The 10462-nt window shown below is 39.9% G+C and overlaps 1 protein-coding gene across 3 annotated transcripts; it reads right to left on the bottom strand.

Moving 5' to 3' along the window:
- Window positions 1-2056: 2056 nt before the first annotated feature.
- hnrnpa3 (heterogeneous nuclear ribonucleoprotein A3) lies at window positions 2057-5550 on the bottom strand. Of its 3 annotated transcripts, none has more exons than XM_083681779.1 (11): window positions 5515-5550; window positions 4530-4652; window positions 4276-4422; window positions 3980-4190; window positions 3797-3886; window positions 3652-3720; window positions 3493-3555; window positions 3216-3357; window positions 2949-3076; window positions 2791-2855; window positions 2057-2685 (listed from the first exon to the last, which is right to left on the bottom strand). In XM_083681779.1, exons 1-10 carry the CDS (start codon window positions 5518-5520, stop codon window positions 2800-2802), a joined length of 1035 nt encoding a protein of 344 aa, XP_083537905.1. In that variant the 5' UTR covers window positions 5521-5550; the 3' UTR covers window positions 2057-2685; window positions 2791-2799. The 3 variants fall into 3 exon arrangements, with proteins under 3 accessions (XP_083537905.1, XP_083537904.1, XP_083537906.1); XM_083681778.1 differs by having other exon boundaries at window positions 2949-3092; window positions 3229-3357; XM_083681780.1 differs by having other exon boundaries at window positions 2949-3092; window positions 3229-3357; window positions 3673-3720.
- Window positions 5551-10462: the final 4912 nt, after the last annotated feature.

The raw sequence follows: 10462 nt of genomic DNA, 5'->3' as shown, positions 1-10462 counted from the left end.
TCTGAAACTTAACCATTGTAACACAGTTTACCAACAATGAGGCCTGTAGGATGAATGCCAGATGGACATATGGCTTTGGGAACAGTGATTATGTAACTATCCATGTGGTTGCCTTTGTGGACCAAACCAAGTAGGGGAAAAATGATCCTTGGTTGAAAAGGAGATTGCAGGAATTCAAATGCCATTCTCATTGTAATCGAAGTAGTCATTGGGTTGAGTTGTTACTCAAATCACTGTGGTTATTTCCTTCAACAGACAACGCCCATATACAGTTGACCAAGTGTGGACATTCATGACTCAAATCCTTTAATTCTGTAGAAGTCTTGTACAGTAGGTACGCCCTAAAAACACATTTTTCTAAGGAAAATGGACCTGACTGCATTTCTTTAGTTATGCAACAGTGGCCTCTATTGTTCAGCTACACTTCATGTGAACCATCCATGACGACTTCACAAAGGTCCACTGGACAAACACTTTGGAAAAGCACAGCACTGCACAATGTAGTATTTGCACTTCCATGCACTTTCACTCACAAACATTACCTTTGACCACCATACCTTTTTTTTCCTCTTCTCTCAAACAAAACTTTCAGACTGTGACGCAAACAAAACTAGAAAGATATGAGAAAGTACAAACAAGCTAGGTTTTATTATTCCATACAGCTAGAATCACAAACACTTGATTGTTCAGTCAGTTGTTGTGGTTCTGTCCAAATCAACCTGTATGTCCAGAAAGCTGAATCTACACTTGCACTGTGACCACATGTATTCCACATGAGGCATGAGTTCACTTGACTGCATCATAAGACAACATGTGAATTATCTGCAATGGCATATACAAAATAATTCACTCATTCATTTTAGGGGAGATGCCTTTATTCGAGGAACACAAAAGTCAATTTGGGCATGCATAATTTGTGTGTATTAACTACACTGAATGTTTGCAGTCAAATTTAAATTGGATTTGGGATAGTTGAAGTATTCATTCCTTGTTCAGAGTAAGTGCCTAATCTCAAAAGTGGTGGTATCTGTGTCCTCAATTTAATGAAATTGTCAGAAAATATTTTGCTGTGAAAAAATGTCAACGCCTTCCAAACAAGTTACTAGAGATTTACATAAACATGGAAAAATGCATTTTCAAAAACAGTAGTGTAAAAAAACACCCGAGATGCCAGTAGCGTAAATCTGAATAAATGTACGCCTGTTACAAAAATCCCTGGTGGTCATGAAGCAGTCGTGTGATCCCTCAAAATGATGTTAAATTGTGGATAAGTGAGCCCATTCCCAGACCCAATTCAAACCTCATTGTAATGTTACAGTATGTGCAGCCCTATAAATACTTTGAAAAATACTGAGTCTTACCCATCCAGAACCTTCCTTGTTACCGTGTCATTAGATTTTCAGCCGTTATCCTTCTTTTCCAATCTGTAAATCAAGCAAAGTGGTTACCTGTTCAATCTTCTTTAAATTAAGTACTGCTTGAGAAATACTCACTTCCCTTATCCCTGAAAGGCATGAAACCTAGTCAGTATTTGCTGGTAAACTGCAGTATCTCTGACTCAACAGGATCTCCAAGTGTCCAGGAACTTGCTAGTCTTTCTTCGCTAGCATCAGCTGTTCTTGGAAGGTATAGCTAGCCTTGATGAAACGATGCTCACTACCAGGCACGAAACTGCAAGCTTTCCTCCAAGGGCGTGGCTCTCGATGCTGCCTTCTCTTTTCTCTCACAACATGCTGACTGGTCCACTGTGCTGGGGCTGAAGAGGTCCTGTCTGACAGTCATCTGCAATCTTCCATACTATCCCGCTGAGGCCCAACTGTAGAAGCTGGTAGCTGTGATAATCCTACTAGTGCAAAACTGGCATAGGTGGTGTTTGGGCCTTGCGCTAGGACTACCCAAGACTCCCTTGCCATTCAGTCAGGAAAAAAGATCTTTCGAGAAAGTTCCAAGAAAACAAAATATTCTTCTGGCAAAATTGATTTGCTACACTTGACAAATGACAAATCCAACTCTTCAATCTCTCTCTCTGAGCCAATGATGCACTATACTTCATAGGACTTTTCTACACAATTTTATTTTATCTGTTTATTTCACTTCTCAAAATATGTTAACAATCTAGAATTCTGTTGACTGTATACAAGTAGTGTGAAACACATGCCCTTAAATCGTCTACACTGCTTGTAATTGCTTATTACACTTTGAATGAAATACATACTGAACTTGAAATACAAATCAAAATATACTTGATACTGAAAGGAGCAATCATATTAACTTCAAAAAATGGACAGCTCTCACTCATTGTTGGGCCTGTTGTGTATAAGCCCTTTTGACAGAACCAAGTTCTTAAAAAAGACAGATAAAAAGACGACAAAGTCTAGTGAATCTATATAATAATGAAAAAAAAAGTTTTTAGTTGATATCACAAGTACAAAATACACACGCTTCAGATGCACAAAAGGAAAATGTGGGGAAACATCTACCACAAATTAGGAAGGTACTAGCTACACTCTTTCACGTTGTAGCTTGCGTGTACAGTCCTTTTTAGCATTAGCGCCTCCCGTTAAAGCTGCAGTAACTTTTCTGACTTCTGTGATCCTCTAATGCTTTCAGACGACTGCCTCAATGTAACCTGCAGCTTTCCTGACCACTCCTTTGCTCATCTCCTCTCCTGCTAAGAACTGAAGCCTGTTGAATGGATACAGGATAGAACAAACAGTTATTCTAGACTTGCATGAGCTCACTCTGTACTATACAATTAGGCATGTGTATTTAAACGGAACTAACACAAACCTCGCAGTATCAATATCGCCGTGAGCCATAGCCACTGCCGCCTCCACCACTTGAGCCATAGCCACCTGGGAATGAACAATGATTGGCCAACAGAAAATTATTTGATCAGAACCCCAGACAGCATAGCTTGTCACCCAGCCCTGAGAGAGAACACTCACCTCCATAGGGCCCTCCAGAGCTTCTGCCACCAAAACTGTTCCCCTTCATGGGACCATAGCTGGATTGCTGTCCACCATAGTTCCCAAAGTCATTATAATTTCCACCTCCTCCTCCTCCACCACCACCACTAGCACCAAAATTCCCTAGGGATTTACAAAGATTGGATTTCAGAACAATATGCCATGTCAGGCATCAGATACTATACTGTATCTAAAGAATACCATGGTAAACAGGCCAAGATCAACTGTGCTGGCAAAAACACAAACGGGGTGCCAGTACCTCCAAAGCTGCCTCCGTCATTGTAGTTGTCATATCTTTCAAACCCTCCAACCTGATTTCCATATCCGGGACTTCCCCCATATCCCCCTCGCCCACCTCCATAACCAGGTCCCCCACCATAGCTTCCCCCTGGAGAGAAGAGCATAACAACATACCATTAACTGTGATAAGGAACTAACATGATCAGAACAATTCAGTCAATTGTTTTACATAAACAAGCTTAATGACAGTAAGTTCCCCTCCTGAATCCAAACTAATACTTACCATCTCCCCCATATCCATTGTAGCCATCATCTCCATAACCACCTCTCCCTCCACCATAGCCTCCTATAAAACATAACATTACACAATGTGTTTGAATTTCAATATGTTTTTCTAGCTGGTTGTGAGTAAAATGATCATTGTATAGTAAAAAGTAATAACCTCGGCCAAAGTTGCCACCACCATAATTGCTGCCTCTGCCCATGAAGTTTCCAGATCCTCCTCCTCTACCTTGAGACAATGCAAAATTAACACTGACGCAGCATCAAAATCCTCAAAAACAACATTTAAGTTTGTTGATGCTTACTCCTCTGATTGGAGGCCTCCATCATTTCTTGTTTCGAGAGTGCTTTCCTGACCTCACAGTTGTGGGTGTTTATGGTGTGGTATTTCTGAGCTAAAATGAAGAAAGGAAAATATTTACGCTAACTCAAGTTTTTTTCTCCTGGTGTTTAGATTGAACACATTCAAAGTTTAGACAATAACATACCAACGATTTTATCCACAGTGTCATGGTCATCAAATGTCACGAAACAGAATCCCCTCTTTTTTCCTGTTTGGCGTTCTTCCATTATGTCAATACTTTCAATCCTCCCGTAGGTCTCGAAGTACTCTCTAATATGGTACTCCTCTGTGTCCTCCTTGATGCCCCCAACAAAGATTTTCTTCACTGTCAGGTGGGCACCTGGTCTGGAAGAGTCCTGAGAGAGCAAAAGAATTGAGCACACACCCATCAAACTTAACAAACAGGGGATTGTGAGGCTGGGTTGGGTTGGTTTACTGTACCTCTCGAGACACAGCCCTTTTGGGTTCCACAACGCGTCCATCTACTTTATGTGGGCGGGCAGCCATGGCAGCATCCACCTCCTCCCCGCAGTAGTAAGTTACAAAGCCAAACCCCCGTGAACGCTTGTTGTTTGGGTCTCGCATCACCTGCATGAAACCATGAGTATTACACTGGCAGGTTAGATTCATTCTATTGGTAGACAAATACGCATTTTCATTTTCCATCCACACTCAATACTAAAAATCACACACACCACACAATCGGTAAGCTTTCCCCATTGCTCGAAGTGGATCCTTAAACTCTCCTCAGTTGTTTCAAAGCTCAGTCCCCCAATAAACAGCTTCCTGAGCTGTTCAGGCTCCTTAGATTCATGACCCTGTTGAAATAATTTGAAACAGGCATATCAACATCACACATTACAATGCAATTATATGAACACCATAACAGCTACGCTAATGGCCTATCACTGTCCTCGTCCAAGCTCTACTGTAAATCGTCTGTCCCTGGTCGTGTACAGCATCACCACGGTGGGGAAGACCTTGCTAGTGCTGACAAAACAATGTTAGGAGAGTCTCCCATGCCAACTCTTATTTTACAGCCTACACAGTTTGTTCAGATGCAAATTATCCAATATAATGGAGAGGTCTGGAAAAAAGACCATTCGCCATTTTGGAGCTATTCTCCATAGCTCTAGAATGAACTATGTAAACCTCGATATGCTGTCATTCCTACATTCTTAATCAACAGTCAGTTAATTTACCAATCCACAGCTATGCCCATGCAACCCGGCTAAAGTAAACAAGCAAAGCCTCATCTCTGACTACCCTGCATCATTTATCTTTGCCAGCAATCAGTATCACAGACAAACGATGATACATCAGACGCAAAAAGGGAAAAAAAAGATACATCAGACGAACGTGTTGAAACATTCGATCGTACTAGTTACTATATCAGCAATCGTAGGAATGTATATGTCAGCAACATTGTAGCTCGCTAATACGAGCTATTTTGTCTGACACTGACGCAGCTAAGTTAGCATTAGCAAGCTAGCTAGCTAGCTACCTAGCTAGCCAGCCAGCTACTTCCAAAAACGTTAGGCTAGTAAGTCAGGCTACTATCCATATTTGCTGAATTCGCTTACATTTTGAAACTCACGTTCGCTCAACCTTGACTATGCACCATTTTCAACTACACACATAAACATTTAATGCATTTATGTCCGACAACATCATCATCACCTCCATTTTGCGGCGTATTCTCTTTGCTTGGCTCTCTGACAGTCACAACGGAAGAAAGGATACAACTACACCACGTGACGCGATTAAAGCGCAGACTGTGCTGTGCAGTTAGAGGAGAAAACAGATTATCTGTATTTCTCGTCATAACCAACCCGGTAATTACTAATGTTTATTCATGTGCATGAATATTGCGTTATCTGAGGCAGTGTGAGAAGAAGAAAACACTCTGCTGATCTATAATAATTACTAACCAAATTATGTTTATTTTTTTTTTAATTATAGAATGATCATGTGCAAATAGATGACAATTTGGGGAACCATCAACACATATTTAATAGAAAACATTATTTTTTGTTCGAGTTTTGCATTGACTAAATTGCCATACTGTAGGTGTGAAATCCTGTCAGTGTGAAATAGGGAAGTTGTCTGCCATCTTCTGGCCACTGAGGGCTCAGAATCATTTTATTACAGTCTGCACACCTGGTTGGTTGCCCTTGAGGTGTTAATGATAATGTAATAATAATATGTGAGATCTTCAAAACAATGTGTGTGTTGGTGTGTGTTAGAATGTTGTTTTTCCAAATGTTAGCTGATATAATTCAACCTTTGAACAACTTGAATACTCTCTGTTGTCATCAGCCTTAAAAGTATTAAATGCAGAATATAGTTGAAAGAAAAAAAAAACACACATCACAAATATAATTTATGAGTGTTTCCTGGGATGAAGTAGTGTCTGTCATTACGGTTGCAGTGTGCCAGAGAAAATACAGCCACAATTAAAATAGTAATATTTCACAGTCATTAAAATTAGATTAATTGCTACTAGTTTATAGCTGTAGAGGTATTTGTCTGTGTGTTTTTGTTAATTCAATACTGTAATGTACTGAAAATGGGGATGGGTAGAATTTTATTCTACATTTCTGAGTAAAAAAACGTGCAGAGATTCATTATTGTTCGAATCTAATAACACGCAAATGTTCAAATGAATATAAGATGTTTCTAAAGCCAATAACCATAAATGAAATACTGTTATGTGTTTCACCCTTCACTGTGACACTGTCGATTACCGTCTAGAGCACCACCTATGTTTGTTCCAGCACATTTATTTCTTAATTGAACTGATAATGAGATCGAGGCCTGGTAACATTATTTCTGCTTCAGAGCTTGCCCTTAATTAAGGAACAGTGGTAGTTGTCTGGCACTAGGAGTCCTCACTTCTGTGTGTAGGAGTTGTCAAATACTCTGCATGCTACAACATCAATGGACACTTTATTGAGACTGTGCAGTTAAATGACTCTCTTATTATATTCTGAATGTCATCTAAAGCGAGCAACACGCTCTGCATCCATGTTGGTTTTGGGAAAACGGCGACAATGCCATACACATTGATAACAATGTTATATGCTGGGCTACATTTAATTTGCCCACAGCAGTAGGTAAGGGAACACATTCAAGCCTGATAAGATATTCTGCAGGGGGAATAGCCAACAGCAGCCATAAAACATGTATCACTCTGTCCCAGTATAAGCCTATGCCAACCGCTGTTGTTTGAGGGGAGCAGATGTGAGGCGATTTATCCAAAAGCCATGCTCTCTAAAACTAGCCACTGAGTCTGCACTGGTGCAACAGAGCAAGGGAATGTTCCCAACTCAAGAGCACTTTGCAGGCCGGGAATGAAATCCTTTTAAACTAGTGTGGGCATTCAACCAGCCTGGATATTACTTCAACAGAGTAACCATCAGAGCATTAGGAAGTTAAATGATTTGTCCTCCTCATGAGGCAGGAGGAATATATACATTTGAGAACTTTGTCCATTTGATTTGGGTAAGAATTCAGGTGTTGGCAAAGCCAACAGTATTCTAATAAGAATGTTGGGTTAACATTTTACAAATACCAAATACGTTTTGTGTAATGAGGGATGGAGGGATGTGAGCTGAACTGAGTGAGGAAACATGTGAGCTGCAGTATCAGACCCTCACAGATGGAGTTTGATTGATGTTTTGTGTACTTCTCCTTGCCTCAACCCGTGGACACCATGTTTGTTTGGTTGTTGATCACACCCCTTACTCTTTGAACGTGGAGGTGACAGCCCCCTGACACTGAGATATATCATAGACAACCCACACATTATATTCACCTTCAAGTGGATTTTCTATAGGATACCTTGTGTGACATTTCTGTAGCCTTTTTTTTGTCATCTTGCAGGATATTATAGATAATCAGCATGTTCTTAATAATGTCATCTTGCATGACATTATAAATAATCAGCATTTTTGGCAACACATGCTTTGATATCACAGCCGAGTCTAACGCTAATGATGAGACATACAGTATAAGTAGTCTTGTTTCCAATGTGTAGCCTAATTATATAAAGATGACTGCATTAGCATATGGAGCCAGAGCATTTGAATTATTCCCAAGCACACATTTTGTAGTAGAAATTGAGCTAAACTAAGCCTGATAAATAAAGACAAATAAATATAGTCACTAAAAAAGAATACATTTGCCTTGATTTACATTTCAACTGTCAAATTCTGCTTTAGCTATTATGCTTTTGGCAGACAAGCGAATGAGGTAACCAGCCCCTGAAATAGAAAGGAATGACATCCTCTTTGGTTTTAAAGGCAGCACTTAGGACAATAATTAATACAAGTTTTATATCCATTTTAAAACGCAAATTATGTTTTACCATATATCTGTGACAGCAGCCCCTGTCAGCAAAAGCTTCATATAGTAAATTATTATGGAAGGAGGAGCTATGCTGCAAATTGTCTTTGGGGAGAGGGAATGTATACTGTAGGCTATGTGCAGCGTCAGACTGGACAGTTCTACCTTGAGATGATACCCTTGAGACTGAGATATCTAGGGCCCTTGATCTGCATTCATTTAGGCTTTTAGTTTTCTAAAAAGGTAAATAAATTGACGTGATCCATATTTCGGAATGAAAGTGCATCCAGTTGATGTAGTTAGTAGATTAATCCCATCCGACATTTGGCCCTGCAACCTAAATGAGAATAATCCTGATTCGTCGATGGACCGGTGGGTGGCGCCGTGTGCCAATATGCAATCAAATCCTAAAATAATTGCCCAAAATTGCTGTACAAGTAATAATGGCAACATCATTTCACCAACATTCAATCACTTGCGGAAGATTAGACGGTCTATAATAACTCTTGCGTAATCTCAGAGTAATTTTATAAAGAACGAGCGAGGCGAGGATAAAAACCTATTACTCGACCGCTGATAATGCAACTTTGAAATATGATAACATGATAACATGATAAGAAATATAGTAGGCTTACCGAATAGTTTGATGATAATTTGTGAAGTAGTTTGTTACAAAATGTGTCTTCATTGTCATTCCATTTAGATTAAAATGTCCTCTAGATGGAGCTGTTGTCCATGAAAAATGTAGATTGTTTTGCCTGGACTATTACTCCCTTGTAAACCAGTAATTTCCCTGGGTGTTTAATTCTATGCCACTGTGTGTCACGTCTGTGATCACCAAGCACCTGTCAAACATCTCAAAAACCCTATCTGGTCTCCACGTGTGTATTTTCTTTTTTTGAAAAATGTAAACCTAAATTATCATATGAATGAATTCATTATTTGCTTCATGCGTCCCTGTATTCATCATTTATTTGGAAGGGAACACCCCTTACAGTCACACCCTTCACCTGTCGCAGGAAAAGCAGAGGGCGAACGTTGACCTTGTCCTGGGTCGACGCAGCGGTGGTTCCGCGAGGGAAGCCAACTTTAAAGCACGGCCAACCTGGCTTCGGGCAGACGGACATACGCAAGTGGAAACTATGAGGAAATGGAGAATCAGAACAGAGAGTCAATTTAGTCACCGTCTACCTCCCTCTCACATGGAAGTACAAAGCAAAGTCCGCACATCAGTGTTGACCAAAATCTCTCTCCCAGGAATTAAGGAAAAGAACAATTCCTAGCATCTGTTTCCTCTTCTATTGCATAGGAAATGGGTGTAAATCATGCCAAATAAAAATAGAATCTGTGGTGTAACTACAACTTATTGTGAGCTAAAGGTAGTAATTGTGGGGGTTTTCTTTGTTTTTGGGCCTGTGTGTGTGTGAGAGAGAGAGAGTGAGAGTATGTGAGAGAGAGAGGTTCTCCATATGATGCAAGCTGGTTGACAGCACATTTGATCAGCACACTATGTACCTTGCTGAGAGACACTGAAAACATAATTAAAATACTGACTAATGATGTCAACATTTGTGTTAGAGTGTGAATCACTTCAAATCAGACAAGCATTCGACAAACATGACAAAAACACAATTGTACATTGAAATATGCATACAGATTTGTTTAGTGAACCAAATACATTAATCATCGATAAAATGCCTTTGGAAGTTTATGGAAACTGAAATCACTGTACATTCTTCGTTCAAGTGTCTCATAAACAGCTCAGCATGGTCTCCCCTCCAAGGCCAAACACCAAAGAGATGGGCTCATATCAATGATTCTAGCAGAGCCATTGCACTCCACATGAACACTCCATGTTTATAGCCCTGCATAAAGTATTCAACGTAAGGGAATTGCTCTTTGGCTGATCAGTGGGGCTCCTGCTATGCCCAGAACTGCCTCCACACTCCATGTCTGTATTTTGTAAAATACCATTCATTCAACATAAAATATGTCCTCTGTAGTATTCCAAGTCTTGGCAAGGCAGAAGTTTTACTCCATGATATTTGCCAATGATACAGTTTTGCTGCACGTTTTTTCTCCTTACATGTGGTGATTGGATTAGTAAATATTTCGCTTTTTCAAGTCTTCTACATACAGTATACATCATGATGTGCAAATGAAATGTTCATATGAATTATCCACAAAACAACTTCATACAGAACACACATGTTTGTGGATCTGAGGAAAGCACCTTACTGTCCTGCTTGTAATCCAGTCTCTTGCTTGGATCAGAGGATTT

Source organism: Argentina silus, assembly GCF_951799395.1.
Source record: "Argentina silus genome assembly, chromosome: 12".
Lineage (NCBI taxonomy): Eukaryota > Metazoa > Chordata > Actinopteri > Argentiniformes > Argentinidae > Argentina > Argentina silus.
This window is presented reverse-complemented; position numbering and strand designations above follow the sequence as displayed.

What these genes read in the sequence shown, in the direction of transcription:
- hnrnpa3 (XM_083681778.1), bottom strand. An exon ending in GAAAGCTTACCGATTGTGTG is followed by an intron (nt 4,423 to 4,529) that starts GTGTGTGTGATT and finishes GGTTTCATGCAG; the next exon opens with GTGATGCGAGACCCAAACAA. An exon ending in CACTGTGGATAAAATCGTTG is followed by an intron (nt 3,887 to 3,979) that starts GTATGTTATTGT and finishes TCTTCATTTTAG; the next exon opens with CTCAGAAATACCACACCATA.